The sequence below is a fragment of the Heterodontus francisci genome, chromosome 28 (assembly GCF_036365525.1).
Source record: "Heterodontus francisci isolate sHetFra1 chromosome 28, sHetFra1.hap1, whole genome shotgun sequence".
Lineage (NCBI taxonomy): Eukaryota > Metazoa > Chordata > Chondrichthyes > Heterodontiformes > Heterodontidae > Heterodontus > Heterodontus francisci.
In genome coordinates this window covers 1,815,146-1,833,103 of record NC_090398.1, presented here as the reverse complement: position 1 = coordinate 1,833,103, position 17,958 = coordinate 1,815,146, and the positions used below count along the sequence as shown (strand labels likewise).

Genomic DNA, 17,958 nt, shown 5'->3' with positions numbered 1-17,958 from the left:
TCTCCCCATTGTTTCTCTAGATTTTGCTGTGTTTTTTTGTGCTCTATTCTGCACTCCTGACAGACAGTGATGCAAAATTACTGGTGTTGAGGTTCTGCAATGCATTGGCTATCACCATTATAAAGTCGACACCAGCTTGTGATGCATTCCACCTCATAATATATACACAGACTGACGCAAAAGGGGAATTAATTCATTAAATGCTAGCCATGGCTTATCACCCATCATATCTTTAAATGTGTTTTTTCCCAAACTACCATAAACACCTCAGCCCTCATACCTGTGCTGTTTGCCTCAGATTGAAGACCCTAGTTTCTGACTTAACTGAATCATCTCAAACTCAACATGATATGCTGCCATATTATGATCACTCTTCCCTGGAGACTACTCGCCTCCAAGGTTATTAGTTAACCCTTTTTCATTGCACAATGCTAGACCTAAAATAGACTGTAATCTAGTTTGTTCCCAGAGATACTGATCTGAAAAATTATCTTGTATACTTTCAATGTGCTCGCCCTCCACAGTATTACTGCAAATGTGGTTTACCCAGCTTGTCTGAAGATTAAAGTACCCAGGATTACTGTATTACCCTTCTTACATGCACTGCTAATTTCCTGATTTATACACTGCCCTACACTACAACTAGTGTTAGGGGGCCTATAATCAACTATCTTTGGTATTTCAAAGGCAAAATGAATTCTACATTTGATTTTCTGAACATCGAGGGCCGAAGGGCCTGTACTGCGCTGTAATATTCTAATTCTAATTCTATCCTATTGAGCCCCCTGTCCGTATTATCACGAACAAGAAAATGACTTGCATTTATATAGCGCCTTTCATGTAGTAAAATGTCCCGAGGTACTTCACAGGAGTGGTTATCCAAAGAATATTTGATCCCGAGCCACATCAGGAGATATTCGGGACAGGTGACTAAAAGCTCGATCAAAGAGGCAGGTTTTAAGCAGCATCTGAAAGGAGGAAAGAGAGAGACGGAGAGGTTTAGGGAGGGAATTCCAGAGCTTAGGGCCCAGGCAGCTGAAGGCACGGCCGCCAATGGTGGAGAGATTAAAATCGGGGGATGCTCAAGAGGCTGGAATTGGAGGAGCACAGAGATCTCGGAGGGTTGCAGGGACTGGAGGAGGTTACAGAGATAGGGAGGGTTGTAGAGGCTGGAGGAGGTTACAGAGATAGGGAGGATTGTAGGGGCTGGAGGAGGTTACAGAGTTAGGGAGGATTGTAGGGGCTGGAGGAGGTTACAGAGATAGGGAGGGTTGTAGATGCTGGAGGAGGTTACTGAGTTAGGGAGGATTGTAGGGGCTGGAGGAGGTTACAGAGATAGGGAGGTTTGTTGAGGCTGGAGGAGGTTACAGAGATAGGGAGGATTGTAGGGGCTGGAGGTGTTTACACAGATAGGGAGGGTTGTCGGGTCTGGAGGAGGTTACAGAGATAGGGAGGGTTGTAGAGGCTGGAGAAGGTTACAGAGATAGGGAAGGTTGTCGGGGCTGGAGGAGGTTACAGAGTTAGGGAGGATTGTAGGGGCTGCAGGAGGTTACAGAGATAGGGAGGGTTTTAGATGCTGGAGGAGGTTACAGAGTTAGGGACGATTGTAGGGGCTGGAGGAGGTTACAGAGATAGGGAGGGTTGTAGAGGCTGGAGGAGGTTACAGAGATAGGGAGCGTTGTCAGGGCTGGAGGAGGTTACAGAGATAGGGAGGTTTGTTGAGGCTGGAGGAGGTTACAAAGGTGGGGAGTGTTGTAGAGGCTGGAGGAGGTGATAAAGATAAGGAGGGTTGTAAGGGCTAGATGAGGTTACACAGATAGGGAGGGTTGTAGAAGCTGGAGGAGGTTACAGTGATTGGGAAGGTTGTAGGGGCTGGAGGAGGTTACAGAGCTGGTGAGGGTTTTGGGGCTGGAGGAGGTTACAGACATAGGGAGGGTTGTAGAAGCTGGTGGGGTTTACAGTGATAGGGAGTGTTGGAGAGGCTGGAGGAGGTTACAGAGATAGGGAGTGTTGCAGAGGCTGGAGGAGGTTACAAAGATAGGGAGTGTTGTGGAGGCTGGGACCGTGCCTTGTGTGTATTATAGAGAACAGACCCACACATACACCTTGTACTGAACAACTTTGTGAGCGAGGAATGGATCCTTGAGTGAGGGTATGGGATACTGTGGAGTCCATACGGGAGTGAGGTGGGAGTGAGGTGTGTTTGAGGGAAACACGGCCTGTGAGAGAGATAGGGAGAGAGAAGGAGAGAAGACAAAACAATAAAACGCTTGACAACAGAAAGGTTTACAGAAGGGGCTGCTTTATTTCAAACTCGAGTAACCGTGACAACCATCGCGATGCCATGCTTGCGCAGTGCGGTGCGGAGAGAGTGAAAGGTCCTGAGGCCTATCTGGGCCTAGCTCTACGTGCCCTGTCTCTGCCATGGCCTCTCCACTCCCGCCCACTCATCCCCGTGTTCACTGCTTGCCGTTGCCATTGATGGGGACCTTCTTGTGGGCATCAGATTCCAGGTAGGCCTTGAGTTTAGGCCTAGAGATGATGCGATCCACGTAGGCCTTGAGCAGGGGAGTGCCCTTCAGGCAACCCGGAGACAGCACCTCAAGGTTAGAAAGCATATCGACCAGGTTATAATCAGCATAAGAGATCTACAGAGAGAGAGAGGAACGTGAGTGAGAGTCGGTATAGAGCACTCACAGTGCACAGTGTTAGATACACTGCAGAGCTCCCTTTACATTACCCTGACATTGTGTCCCCCACACTATATACCCAGTGTCAGCATCGAGTGCTCCCAGGACAGGTACAGTACGGGTTAGATACAGTGTAGAGCTCCCTCTACATTACCCTGACAGTGTGTCCCCCACTTTATACACAGTGTCAGCATCGAGTGCTCCCAGGACAGGTACAGTACGGGTTAGATACAGTGTAGAGCTCCCTCTACATTACCCTGACAGTGTGTCCCCCCCACTTTATACCCAGTGTCAGCATCGAGTGCTCCCAGGACAGGTACAGTACGGGTTAGATACAGTGTAGAGCTCCCTCTACATTACCCTGACAGTGTGTCCTCCACTTTATACCCAGTGTCAGCATCGAGTGCTCCCAGGACAGGTACAGTACGGGTTAGATACAGTGTAGAGCTCCCTCTACATTACCCTGACAGTGTGTCCCCCACTTTATACCCAGTGTCAGCATCGAGTGCTCCCAGGACAGGTACAGTACGGGTTAGATACAGTGTAGAGCTCCCTCTACATTACCCTGACAGTGTGTCCCCCACTTTATACCCAGTGTCAGCATCGAGTGCTCCCAGGACAGGTACAGCACGGGTTAGATACAGTGTAGAGCTCCCTCTACATTACCCTGACAGTGTGTCCCCCTCCCCACTTTATACCCAGTGTCAGCATCGAGTGCTCCCAGGACAGGTACAGTACGGGTTAGATACAGTGTAGAGCTCCCTCTACATTACCCTGACAGTGTGTCCCCCACTTTATACCCAGTGTCAGCATCGAGTGCTCCCAGGACAGGTACAGTACGGGTTAGATACAGTGTAGAGCTCCCTCTACATTACCCTGACAGTGTGTCCCCCCCACTTTATACCCAGTGTCAGCATCGAGTGCTCCCAGGACAGGTACAGTACGGGTTAGATACAGTGTAGAGCTCCCTCTACATTACCCTGACAGTGTGTCCCCCTCCCCACTTTATACCCAGTGTCAGCATCGAGTGCTCCCAGGACAGGTACAGTACGGGTTAGATACAGTGTAGAGCTCCCTCTACATTACCCTGACAGTGTGTCCCCCACTTTATACCCAGTGTCAGCATCGAGTGCTCCCAGGACAGGTACAGTACGGGTTAGATACAGTGTAGAGCTCCCTCTACATTACCCTGACAGTGTGTCCCCCCCACTTTATACCCAGTGTCAGCATCGAGTGCTCCCAGGACAGGTACAGTACGGGTTAGATACAGTGTAGAGCTCACTCTACATTACCCTGACAGTGTGTCCCCTCCACTTTATACCCAGTGTCAGTATCGAGTGCTCCCAGGACAGGTACAGTACGGGTTAGATACAGTGCGGAGCTCCCTCTACATTACCCTGACAGTGTGTCCTCCCCCACTTTATACCCAGTGTCAGCATCGAGTGCTCCCAGGACAGGTACAGTACGGGTTAGATACAGTGTAGAGCTCCCTCTACATTACCCTGACAGTGTGTCCCCCCCACTTTATACCCAGTGTCAGTATCGAGTGCTCCCAGGACAGGTACAGTACGGGTTAGATACAGTGCGGAGCTCCCTCTACATTACCCTGACAGTGTGTCCTCCCCCACTTTATACCCAGTGTCAGCATCGAGTGCTCCCAGGACAGGTACAGTACGGGTTAGATACAGTGTAGAGCTCCCTCTACATTACCCTGACAGTGTGTCCCCCCCACTTTATACCCAGTGTCAGCATCGAGTGCTCCCAGGACAGGTACAGTACGGGTTAGATACAGTGTAGAGCTCCCTCTACATTACCCTGACAGTGTGTCCCCCCCACTTTATACCCAGTGTCAGTATCGAGTGCTCCCAGGACAGGTACAGTACGGGTTAGATACAGTGTAGAGCTCCCTCTACATTACCCTGACAGTGTGTCCCCCCCACTTTATACCCAGTGTCAGCATCGAGTGCTCCCAGGACAGGTACAGTACGGGTTAGATACAGTGTAGAGCTCCCTCTACATTACCCTGACAGTGTGTCCCCCCCACTTTATACCCAGTGTCAGCATCGAGTGCTCCCAGGACAGGTACAGTACGGGTTAGATACAGTGTAGAGCTCCCTCTACATTACCCTGACAGTGTGTCCTCCACTTTATACCCAGTGTCAGCATCGAGTGCTCCCAGGACAGGTACAGTACGGGTTAGATACAGTGTAGAGCTCCCTCTACATTACCCTGACAGTGTGTCCCCCACTTTATACCCAGTGTCAGCATCGAGTGCTCCCAGGACAGGTACAGTACGGGTTAGATACAGTGTAGAGCTCCCTCTACATTACCCTGACAGTGTGTCCCCCCCACTTTATACCCAGTGTCAGCATCGAGTGCTCCCAGGACAGGTACAGTACGGGTTAGATACAGTGTAGAGCTCCCTCTACATTACCCTGACAGTGTGTCCCCCACTTTATACCCAGTGTCAGCATCGAGTGCTCCCAGGACAGGTACAGTACGGGTTAGATACAGTGTAGAGCTCCCTCTACATTACCCTGACAGTGTGTCCCCCCCACTTTATACCCAGTGTCAGCATCGAGTGCTCCCAGGACAGGTACAGTACGGGTTAGATACAGTGTAGAGCTCCCTCTACATTACCCTGACAGTGTGTCCCCCCCACTTTATACCCAGTGTCAGCATCGAGTGCTCCCAGGACAGGTACAGTACGGGTTAGATACAGTGTAGAGCTCCCTCTACATTACCCTGACAGTGTGTCCCCCCCACTTTATACCCAGTGTCAGCATCGAGTGCTCCCAGGACAGGTACAGTACGGGTTAGATACAGTGTAGAGCTCCCTCTACATTACCCTGACAGTGTGTCCCCCCCACTTTATACCCAGTGTCAGCATCGAGTGCTCCCAGGACAGGTACAGTACGGGTTAGATACAGTGTAGAGCTCCCTCTACATTACCCTGACAGTGTGTCCCCCCCACTTTATACCCAGTGTCAGCATCGAGTGCTCCCAGGACAGGTACAGTACGGGTTAGATACAGTGTAGAGCTCCCTCTACATTACCCTGACAGTGTGTCCCCCCCACTTTATACCCAGTGTCAGCATCGAGTGCTCCCAGGACAGGTACAGTACGGGTTAGATACAGTGTAGAGCTCCCTCTACATTACCCTGACAGTGTGTCCCCCCCACTTTATACCCAGTGTCAGCATCGAGTGCTCCCAGGACAGGTACAGTACGGGTTAGATACAGTGTAGAGCTCCCTCTACATTACCCTGACAGTGTGTCCTCCACTTTATACCCAGTGTCAGCATCGAGTGCTCCCAGGACAGGTACAGTACGGGTTAGATACAGTGTAGAGCTCCCTCTACATTACCCTGACAGTGTGTCCCCCACTTTATACCCAGTGTCAGCATCGAGTGCTCCCAGGACAGGTACAGTACGGGTTAGATACAGTGTAGAGCTCCCTCTACATTACCCTGACAGTGTCCCCCCCCCACTTTATACCCAGTGTCAGCATCGAGTGCTCCCAGGACAGGTACAGTACGGGGTTAGATACAGTGTAGAGCTCCCTCGACATTACTCTGACAGTGTGTCCCCCCCCCACTTTATAACCAGTGTCAGCATTGATTGCTCCTCAGACAGATACAGTACGGGGTTAGATAGAGTTAAGATTGTGCGTCCGACCTTATTTCCCACGAGGAAGTCCTTCCCGCCATTATTTTTTGCCAGGAGATCTTCGAAGGGTTTCAGTTCTGCTGGGATGCTTTTGATGAAAGCTTCCTTCCCAGTATCCTGTGAGAAATTGAAAAGATGAAGGTCAGAGGGTCAGTCCTGAGGGAGTGCTGCACAGTCGGAGGGTCAGTACTGAGGGAGTGCTGCACTGTCAGAGAGTCAGTACTGAGAGAGTGCTGCACTGTCGGAGAGTCAGTACTGAGGGAGTGCTGCACTGTGTCAGGGTTAGTACTGAGGGAGCACTGCACTGTCGGATGGTCAGTACTGAGGGAGTGCTGCACTGTCGGAGGGTCAGTACTGAGGGAGTGCTGCACTGTCGGAGGGTCAGTACTGAGGGTGTGCTGCACTGTCGGAGGGTCAGTACTGAGGGAGTGCTGCACTGTCAGAGGGTCAGTACTGAGGGAGTGCTGCACTGTCGGAGGGTCAGTACAGAGGGAGTGCTGCACTGTCAGAGAGTCAGTACTGAGGGAGTGCTGCACTGTCAGAGGGTCAGTACTGAGGGAGTGCTGCACTGTCAGAGGGTCAGTACTGAGGGAGCGCTGCACTGTCGAAGGGTCAGTACTGAGGGAGTGCTGCACTGTCGGAGGGTCAGTACTGAGGCAGTGCTGCACTGTCGGAGGGTCAGTACTGAGGGAGTGCTGCACTGTCGGAGGGTCAGTACTGAGGGAGTGCTGCACTGTCAGAGTGTCAGTACTGAGGGAGTGCTGCACTGTCGGAGGTTCAGTATGAGGGAGTGCTGCACTGTCGGAGGGTCAGTACTGAGGGAGTGCTGCACTGTCAGAGGGTCAGTGCTGAGGGAGTGCTGCACTGTCAGAGGGTCAGTATTGAGGGAGCGCTGCACTGTCGGAGGGCCAGTACTGAGGGTGTGCAGCACTGTCGGAGGGTCAGTACTGAGGGAGTGCTGCACTGTCAGATGGTCAGTACTGAGGGAGTGCAGCACTGTCGGAGGGTCAGTACTGGGGGAGTGCTGCACTGTCGGTGGGTCAGTACTGAGGGAGTGCTGCACTGTCGGAGGGTCAGTACTGAGGGAGTGCTGCACTGTCGGAGGGTCAGTACTGGGGGAGTGCTGCACTGTCGGAGGGTCAGTACTGAGGGAGTGCAGCACTGTCGGAGGGTCAGTACTGAGGGAGTGCTGCACTGTCAGATGGCCAATACTGAGGGAGTGCAGCACTGTCGGAGGGTCAGTACTGAGGGAGCGCTGCACTGTCGGAGGGTCAGTACTGAGGGAGTGCACAACTGTCGGAGGGTCAGTACTGAGGGAGTGCTGCACTGTCGGAGGGTCAGTACTGAGGGAGTGCTGCACTGTCGGAGGGTCAGTACTGAGGGTGTGCTGCACTGTCGGAGGGTCAGTGCTGAGGGAGTGCTGCACTGTCAGAGGGTCAGTACTGAGGGAGTGCTGCACTGTCAGAGGGTCAGTACTGAGGGAGTGCTGCACTGTCGGAGGGTCAGTACAGAGGGAGTGCTGCACTGTCAGAGAGTCAGTACTGAGGGAGTGCTGCACGGTCAGAGGGTCAGTACTGAGGGAGTGCTGCACTGTCAGAGGGTCAGTACTGAGGGAGCGCTGCACTGTCGAAGGGTCAGTACTGAGGGAGTGCTGCACTGTCGGAGGGTCAGTACTGAGGCAGTGCTGCACTGTCGGAGGGTCAGTACTGAGGGAGTGCTGCACTGTCGGAGGGTCAGTACTGAGGGAGTGCTGCACTGTCAGAGTGTCAGTACTGAGGGAGTGCTGCACTGTCGGAGGTTCAGTATGAGGGAGTGCTGCACTGTCGGAGGGTCAGTACTGAGGGAGTGCTGCACTGTCAGAGGGTCAGTACTGAGGGAGTGCTGCACTGTCAGAGGGTCAGTATTGAGGGAGCGCTGCACTGTCGGAGGGCCAGTACTGAGGGTGTGCAGCACTGTCGGAGGGTCAGTACTGAGGGAGTGCTGCACTGTCAGATGGTCAGTACTGAGGGAGTGCAGCACTGTCGGAGGGTCAGTACTGAGGGAGTGCTGCACTGTCAGATGGTCAATACTGAGGGAGTGCAGCACTGTCGGAGGGTCAGTACTGAGGGAGCGCTGCACTGTCGGAGGGTCAGTACTGAGGGAGTGCAGAACTGTCGGAGGGTCAGTACTGAGGGAGTGCTGCATGTCAGAGGGTCAGTATTGAGGGAGCGCTGCACTGTCGGAGGGTCAGTACTGAGGGAGTGCAGCACTGTTGGAGGGTCAGTACTGAGGGAGTGCTGCACTGTCAGATGGTCAGTACTGGGGGAGTGCTGCACTGTCGGAGGGTCAGTACTGAGGGAGTGCTGCACTGTCGGAGGGTCAGTACTGAGGGAGTGCTGCACTGTCGGAGGGTCAGCACTGAGGGAGTGCTGCACTGTCGGAGGGTCAGTACTAAGGGAGTGCTGCACTGTCAGATGGTCAGTACTGAGGGAGTGCTGCACTGTCGGAGGGTCAGTACTGGGGGAGTGCTGCACTGTCGGTGGGTCAGTACTGAGGGAGTGCTGCACTGTCGGAGGGTCAGTACTGAGGGAGTGCTGCACTGTCGGAGGGTCAGTACTGGGGGAGTGCTGCACTGTCGGAGGGTCAGTACTGAGGGAGTGTTGCACTGTCGGAGGGTCAGTACTGAGGGAGTGCTGCACTGTCGGAGGGTCAGTACTGAGGGAGCGCTGCACTGTCGGAGGGTCAGTACTGAGGGAGTGCTGCACTGTCGGAGGGTCAGTACTGAGGGAGTGCTGCACTGTCGGAGGGTCAGTACTGAGGGAGTGCTGCACTGTCGGAGGGTCAGTACTGAGGGAGTGCTGCACTGTCGGAGGGTCAGTACTGAGGGAGTGCTGCAGTGTCCGGGGATCAGTACTGAGGGAGTGCTGCACTGTCGGAGGGTCAGTACTGAGGGAGTGCTGCACTGTCGGAGGGTCAGTACTGAGGGAGTGCTGCACTGTCAGAGTGTCAGTACTGAGGGAGTGCTGTACTGTCGGAGGGTCAGTACTGAAGGAGTGCTGCAAGGTCGGAGGGTCAGTACTGAGGGAGTGCTTCACTGTCGGAGGGTCAGTACTGAGGGAGTGCTGCACAGTCAGAGAGTCAGTACTGAGGGAGTGCTGCACTGTCGGAGGGTCAGTACTGAGGGAGTGCTGCACTGTGGGAGAGTCAGTACTGAGGGAGTGCTGCATGTCGGAGGGTCAGCACTGAGGGAGTGCTGCACTGTCAGAGGGTCAGTACTGAGGGAGTGCTGCACTGTCGGAGGGTCAGTACTGAGGGAGTGCTGCACTGTGGGAGGGTCAGTACTGAGGGAGTGCTGCATGTCGGAGGGTCAGTACTGAGGGAGTGCTGCACTGTCAGAGAGTCAGCACTGAGGGAGTGCTGCACTGTCGGAGGGTCAGTACTGAGGGAGTGCTGCACTGTCAGAGAGTCAGTACTGAGGGAGTGCTGCATGTCGGAGGGTCAGTACTGAGGGAGTGCTGCACTGTGGGAGGGTCAGTACTGAGGGAGTGCTGCATGTCGGAGGGTCAGTACTGAGGGAGTGCTGCACTGTCAGAGAGTCAGTACTGAGGGAGTGCTGCACTGTCGGAGGGTCAGTACTGAGGGAGTGCTGCACTGTCAGAGAGTCAGTACTGAGGGAGTGCTGCATGTCGGAGGGTCAGTACTGAGGGAGTGCTTCACTGTCGGAGGGTCAGTACTGAGGGAGTGCTGCACTGTCAGAGAGTCAGTACTGAGGGAGTGCTGCACTGTGGGAGGGTCAGTACTGAAGGAGTGCTGCACTGTCGGAGGGTCAGTACTGAGGGAGTGCTTCACTGTCGGAGGGTCAGTACTGAGGGAGTGCTGCACTGTCGGAGGGTCAGTACTGAGGGAGTGCTGCACTGTCGGAGGGTCAGTACTGAGGGAGTGCTGCACTGTCGGAGGGTCAGTACTGAGGGAGTGCTGCACTGTCAGAGAGTCAGTACTGAGGGAGTGCTGCATGTCGGAGGGTCAGTACTGAGGGAGTGCTGCACTGTCAGAGAGTCAGTACTGAGGGAGTGCTGCATGTCGGAGGGTCAGTACTGAGGGAGTGCTGCACTGTCGGAGGGTCAGTACTGAGGGAGTGCTGCAGTTCCAGATTCCACTCCCCCTTGTGTTGTGTTAAGAGGTCCTTCCTGACATCACCCCTGAACAGCCTGGCTCTCCTTTTTACGTTCTGCCCCCCCGGTTCCGCACTCCCCCACCGTCCCCCGCACTTCCGGAAATAGTCTCTCTCTCTATCGAACCTATCAATTCCTTTAATCATCTTCAACGCCTCGATTAGATCATCCCTTTGTCTTCTAAAGGCGAGGGAATACAAGCTTCGTCTGTCACCCGGCCTCATCATTTAACCCTTTCAGTCCTTGAATCTGTACTTCCAACCCCAAGCTCAGACAGTATATCCTTCTTGATATGTGGTGTCCTGAACAGAACATCGTTACTTGGAATGTTATATAAACTATAATGTAACGTCAACTCCTTTATATTCCAGCCACCACCCAGCTTGAGAGAAAGATTCCCTTGGAACTTTTGTTGCTAAGTACAACTCACGTATTCTCTGTAGATGAACATTATGTATTTTATACGTAGATCCTCAACTCCATCGTTCACCATGTCGATCAGCGAGGCCTCTTTAACGTCCTTCCCGTACAAGTCTTGAACAAACAAAAATGCCAAAATGGGTGCCTCACTGATGGGAGAATTGAATTGAACAACAGAGACCAGCAGTCGGCCTCAAGCCGCAGCCCGACATGTATACTGCAGGGTTCAGCCAGTCCCGTAGGCCCCAGACTCCAGCCAGTCATGAATAGTAGGCCACAGGCTTCACCCAAGCTGAAACAGTAGGCCACAGGCTTCAGGCCGTTGAACAGGCCGTAGATGTCAACCAGTTGGGATCAGTCGGCCTTGGCCTTCAGCCAGCTGGATGGGTGTCAGGCTTCTGCCAGTCTGGAACAGTAGGCCGCAGGCTGTCGCCAGTCGGATTGGCCACAGACTTCAGCCAGTATGGTAGGTCTCAGCCTTCAACCCGTTGGGTAGGCCTCAGGGTTCAGCCCGTAGGGTAGGCCTCAGGCTATATATTAGTATGTATATTGATCCAGGGTTATATTCTAGGCCTGTAGATTAGGTTCATGAAGTGCGCAGATTTTTCCACATACTTACTGTGTTTGCGGCCCAGGTAACGGAGGATGGCGTTGGATTGGTACAGCACGAAGTCGCCATCTTGGAATTTGGGCAGTTGGCCGAAAAGCTGAAAGGAAGGTGTTGGTGGTGTTGGTTAAATGTGTTTTTGGCTAAAGAATTGGGACGTTTTACACCCACCATTTGCAACCACCAGTTTCGGGCCCTATTCTTTGTCGGATTTGTTGTTGGGAGATCATTGACTGTCCTGAGAGGGATGATGGCCTTACAACAACAACAACAACAACAAGTGTTTAAATAGCACCTTTAAATAAAACGTCCCAAAGCACTTCACAGGAGCATTATGAAAAACATCTGACACCAAGCCGCATAAGGAGATATTCGGGAGAGGTGACCAAAAGCTGGGTCAAAGAGGGATGTTTTAAGGAGCATCTTAAAGGAGGAGAGAGAGAGAGGCGGAGAGGTTTAGGGAGGGAATTCCAGAGCTTAGGGCCCAGGCAGCTGAAGGCACGGCCGGGAATGGTGGAGCAATTAAAATCGGGGGATGCTCAAGAGGCCGGAATTGGAGGAGCGCAGAGATCTCGGAGGGTTGTAGGGGCTGGAGGAGGTTACAGAGATAGGGAGGGTTGTAGGGACTGGAGGAGGTTACAGAGATAGGGAGGGTTGTAGGGGCTGGAGGAGGTTACAGAGATAGGGAGGGTTGTAGGGACTGGAGGAGGTTACAGAGATAGGGAGGGTTGTAGGGGCTGGAGGAGGTTACAGAGATAGGGAGGGTTGTAGGGACTGGAGGAGGTTACGGAGATAGGGAGGGTTGTAGGGGATGGAGGAGGTTACAGAGATAGGGAGATGTGTAGGGCATGGAGGAGGTTACAGAGATAGGGAGTGTTGTCGGGACTGGAGGAGGTTACAGAGATAGGGAGTGTTGTAGGGCATGGAGGAGGTTACAGAGATAGGTAGTACTATATGGGCCAGAGTGGGAGTCAGTGTGGGTCAGTGAGCACAGGGGGTGAGGGGTGAACGGGACTCGCTGTGAGTTCGGACACGGGGCAGGGGGGGCAGCAGAGTTTCGGATGATCTGAAGTTTACGGAGGGTAGAATGTGGGAGAGCAGCCAGGAGAGTGTTGGAATACTCAAGTCTGGAGGTGACCGAGGCAGGGATGAGGGTTTCAGCAGCGGATGAGCTGTGACAGGGGTGGGGTCTGGGGATGGAGCTCAGTACCAGACCGGGATTGAGATTGGCCAACTTAGCACTAGGCCGGGGATTGGAGCCTGGGCCTTTCCTGCTGTGTGTGTGCAGCGTGAAGGTGGGGGTGGCGGGGTGCGGATTTGCCGGTGCACAATTAGATCCTGAAACGCAATAACTCCGCTGCTCCGCGTCCCCACTCACACATGATTTCTTTAAGGCTCCGTCTGTCCATTGCTCCATTGTTATCTCCTCCTCTTTCCAGGTCTGGCTTTGATCGGCCAACAGCATTCTCATCGCCGAGCAACGGCCTGATGGGCAGGCGGGAGGGAGTGGGGCAAGGGTGAAACACAAACACATGGTCCATCAGTCAATCAGAGCTCAGAGAATCCGCCCCTCCCCTCAAACCCAACCCACGCAACCCACCCCACTCCTTCATCGCTGCCCCCACTCTATGCCAAACCCCATCCACTCAAATCCGTGAGGCTAAATGGGACCTTACCTCGGACCCGGAAGTAGGTGATGGTGTAATTCGACACTGGAAGAGAAAAAGGGGAAACCAAGGGTTAAAATCGGTTCAACACCTTTCCTCTCCATCTCTCCTGAGGAAAAAAGAGGAAGAGAATGGGGGAAGAGAGAGAAGGGGGGTGCGGGGAAGATTGAGGGAGGCAGAGAGAGTGAGGGGGCAGAGAGAGGGTTGAGAGGGGGAAGATTGAGAGAGGCAGAGTGTGACGGGAAGGGGAAGAGAGCAGAAGGGAAGGGAGCAGCAGAGGGGGAGAGAGGGAGGGAGTGAGGGGGAGAGGGAGAAGTTGAGAGGGTGGGAGAGAGTGAGAGAGGGGAAAGGAGAAATAGGGGGAAGGGAGGGAAAGAGGGAGGATGGGGAGAGGGTGAAGAGAGAGAGGGCAGGAGGGGTAGAGAGGGGAAAGGAGAGACAGAGAGAGAGGGAAAGAGGGGTGGAGAGGGAGGAAGGAGTAGAGAGAAGGTAAAGGAGAGATAGAGAGAGGCAGGATAGAGAGGGAAGGAGGGGTAGAGAGGGAGGAAGGAGTAGAGAGGGGGGAAAGGAGAGATAGAGAGGTGAAACGGAGAGGGAGGGAGGATACAGACATGGGGGAACAGAGAGGGAAGGAGTGGTAGAAAGGGAGGATGTAGAGAGAGAAAGGAGAGACAGAGAGGGGTAGAAAGAGAGAGGTGGAGGGAGAGGGGGAGGGGGGGAGGATAGAAAGAGGGGGAGGGAAGAGGCGGGGGGGTAGAGGGAGGGGGGAAGAGAGACAGGGAAGAAGGGGAGAAGAGGGAGGGGGGAAGAGGGAGAGGGAAGGAGGGGGGGAAGAGAGAGGGGGAAGGAGGGGGGAAGAGAGAGGGGGAAGAAGAGGGGGGGAAGAGAGAGGGGGAAGAGAGAGGGAGAAGGAGGGGTGGAAGAGAGAGGGGGAAGGAGAGGGGTGGAAGAGAGAGGAGGAAGAGAGAGGGGGAAGTAGGGGAAAAGAGGGGGAAGGAGGGGGAAGGAATAGAGAGAGGTTAGGAAAGATAGCGAGGGGCAGACAGAGAGAGAGGGTGAGGGAATGGGGTAAGAGAACACTGAATGAAACTTTTTTAAACTTCGATCAACAAGGCCGAGAAAGTCTTGCAAAAGAATTTGCAAAGTTTGAAATCCTGTTCGTCACTCACTCAAACACAAAACAAACCAGATCGTATTCAGCTCAAACTTACTGATTGACAAAAACTCAAAAGTGAAGCAAAGACAGAAAAGACCTGCGACAGAATTCCGGAAGGTTCTTTGCAGGCAAACGCTTTCTTCCAACTGTGCAAATGTGGCCAAGCGTGTTAGAGGAGAGAGAGACAGAGATTGCACCCTTTGCCCCCGGCAAAGCGGTTTGACAACCTGGCAGTCAGGCCAGAATTGGCACAAGTGCAGAATTCCTCACTTTGAGGAGCGGAGGAGGGGCAGTTGCTAAGGAACAAGCCATGAATTAGCACAATCCATGTGCACAATTGGAATCTCTGCCTGCGCAGAGGGCCTGAGACCGTGTGCGCACCGCGGCGCACCCTGATGATGTAGCGTTTTCATCAATCACTTTGTTTATATAACCCATTCTTTAGAAATATCCCCCAACTGCTGTGAGTCTGTAGTGTTAACTTTCAAACTGTACTCCTTCCCACTACACCAGGGCAATATTCAGCCATCTCCCAGGAAAACTAATGGAAGAGAAAGTCCCTATTAATAACCTCCAAATTAATAACCTCCTATTAATGCTCTGCTATTAATATAATCGTATCAATATCGACCGACCAATCATCTGGATCTCCATTCCTGAATCACTTGGTAAATGGATTGCTGGCAATTTTCAACTGGGTGATCTGTAAGAGAAAATTCAGAAGCATGAGGTGATGGAGTTTTCCTCTACATTACCCTGACACTGTCCCCCCCCACTTTATACCCAGTGTCAGCATCGAGTGCTCCCAGGACAGGTACAGCACGGGTTAGATACAGTGTAGAGCTCCCTCTACATTACCCTGACAGTGTGTCCCCCCCCCCACTTTATACCCAGTGTCAGCATCGAGTGCTCCCAGGACAGGTACAGCACGGGTTAGATACAGTGTAGAGCTCCCTCTACATTACTCTGACAGTGTGTCCCCCCCACTTTATACCCAGTGTCATCATCGAGTGCTCCCAGGACAGGTACAGCACGGGTTAGATACAGTGTAGAGCTCCCTCTACATTACCCTGACAGTGTGTCCCCCGCACTTTATACCCAGTGTCAGCATCGAGTGCTCCCAGGACAGGTACAGCACGGGTTAGATACAGTGTAGAGCTCCCTCTACATTACCCTGACAGTGTGTCCCCCCCACTTTATACCCAGTGTCAGCGTCGAGTGCTCCCAGGACAGTTACAGTACGAGTTAGATACAGTGTAGAGCTCCCTCTACATTACCCTGACAGTGTGTGTGTGTGTGTGTGTGTGTGTGTGTATCGAGCTTCTGCTCTGTGTCTCAATCAAAGAAAGTTTGAACTCACCTTGTGGAGTGTCTTTTAGAAATCTTCCTGCTCTCCCCATTGTTTTTCTAGATTTTGCTGTGTTTTTTTGTGCTCTATTCTGCACTCCTGACGGACAGTGATGCAAAATTACTGGTGTTGAGGTTCTGCAATGCATTGGCTATCACCATTATAAAGTCGACACCAGCTTGTGATGCATTCCACCTCATAATATATACACAGACTGACGCAAAAGAGGAATTAATTCATTAAATGCTAGCCATGGCTTATCACCCATCATATCTTTAAATGTGTTTTTTCCCAAACTACCATAAACACCTCAGCCCTCATACCTGTGCTGTTTGCCTCAGATTGAAGACCCTAGTTTCTGACTTAACTGAATCATCTCAAACTCAACATGATATGCTGCCATATTATGATCACTCTTCCCTGGAGACTACTCGCCTCCAAGGTTATTAGTTAACCCTTTTTCATTGCACAATGCTAGACCTAAAATAGACTGTAATCTAGTTTGTTCCCAGAGATACTGATCTGAAAAATTATCTTGTATACTTTCAATGTGCTCGCCCTCCACAGTATTACTGCAAATGTGGTTTACCCAGGTTGTCTGAAGATTAAAGTACCCAGGATTACTGTATTACCCTTCTTACATGCACTGCTAATTTCCTGATTTATACACTGCCCTACACTACAACTAGTGTTAGGGGGCCTATAATCAACTATCTTTGGTATTTCAAAGGCAAAATGAATTCTACATTTGATTTTCTGAACATCGAGGGCCGAAGGGCCTGTACTGCGCTGTAATATTCTAATTCTAATTCTATCCTATTGAGCCCCCTGTCCGTATTATCACGAACAAGAAAATGACTTGCATTTATATAGCGCCTTTAATGTAGTAAAATGTCCCGAGGTACTTCACAGGAGTGGTTATCCAAAGAATATTTGATCCCGAGCCACATCAGGAGATATTCGGGACAGGTGACTAAAAGCTCGATCAAAGAGGCAGGTTTTAAGCAGCATCTGAAAGGAGGAAAGAGAGAGACGGAGAGGTTTAGGGAGGGAATTCCAGAGCTTAGGGCCCAGGCAGCTGAAGGCACGGCCGCCAATGGTGGAGAGATTAAAATCGGGGGATGCTCAAGAGGCTGGAATTGGAGGAGCACAGAGATCTCGGAGGGTTGCAGGGACTGGAGGAGGTTACAGAGATAGGGAGGGTTGTAGAGGCTGGAGGAGGTTACAGAGATAGGGAGGATTGTAGGGGCTGGAGGAGGTTACAGAGTTAGGGAGGATTGTAGGGGCTGGAGGAGGTTACAGAGATAGGGAGGGTTGTAGATGCTGGAGGAGGTTACTGAGTTAGGGAGGATTGTAGGGGCTGGAGGAGGTTACAGAGATAGGGAGGATTGTAGGGGCTGGAGGTGTTTACACAGATAGGGAGGGTTGTCGGGTCTGGAGGAGGTTACAGAGATAGGGAGGGTTGTAGAGGCTGGAGAAGGTTACAGAGATAGGGAAGGTTGTCGGGGCTGGAGGAGGTTACAGAGTTAGGGAGGATTGTAGGGGCTGCAGGAGGTTACAGAGATAGGGAGGGTTTTAGATGCTGGAGGAGGTTACAGAGTTAGGGACGATTGTAGGGGCTGGAGGAGGTTACAGAGATAGGGAGGGTTGTAGAGGCTGGAGGAGGTTACAGAGATAGGGAGCGTTGTCAGGGCTGGAGGAGGTTACAGAGATAGGGAGGTTTGTTGAGGCTGGAGGAGGTTACAAAGGTGGGGAGTGTTGTAGAGGCTGGAGGAGGTTATAAAGATAGGGAGGGTTGTAAGGGCTAGATGAGGTTACACAGATAGGGAGGGTTGTAGAAGCTGGAGGAGGTTACAGTGATTGGGAAGGTTGTAGGGGCTGGAGGAGGTTACAGAGCTGGTGAGGGTTTTGGGGCTGGAGGAGGTTACAGACATAGGGAGGGTTGTAGAAGCTGGTGGGGTTTACAGTGATAGGGAGTGTTGGAGAGGCTGGAGGAGGTTACAGAGATAGGGAGTGTTGCAGAGGCTGGAGGAGGTTACAAAGATAGGGAGTGTTGTGGAGGCTGGGACCGTGCCTTGTGTGTATTATAGAGAACAGACCCACACATACACCTTGTACTGAACAACTTTGTGAGCGAGGAATGGATCCTTGAGTGAGGGTATGGGATACTGTGGAGTCCATACGGGAGTGAGGTGGGAGTGAGGTGTGTTTGAGGGAAACACGGCCTGTGAGAGAGATAGGGAGAGAGAAG

The 17,958-nt window shown here is 52.4% G+C and overlaps 1 protein-coding gene across 1 annotated transcript; it reads right to left on the bottom strand.

The window, feature by feature from the left end:
- Window positions 1-2,285: 2,285 nt before the first annotated feature.
- Window positions 2,286-14,588, bottom strand: LOC137385073 (glutathione S-transferase P-like). Its single transcript, XM_068059815.1, has 7 exons — window positions 14,415-14,588; window positions 13,213-13,248; window positions 12,915-13,021; window positions 11,549-11,636; window positions 10,940-11,043; window positions 6,368-6,475; window positions 2,286-2,648 (listed from the first exon to the last, which is right to left on the bottom strand). Coding segments are annotated over exons 1-7 (633 nt in total). The 5' UTR covers window positions 14,416-14,588; the 3' UTR covers window positions 2,286-2,459.
- Window positions 14,589-17,958: the final 3,370 nt, after the last annotated feature.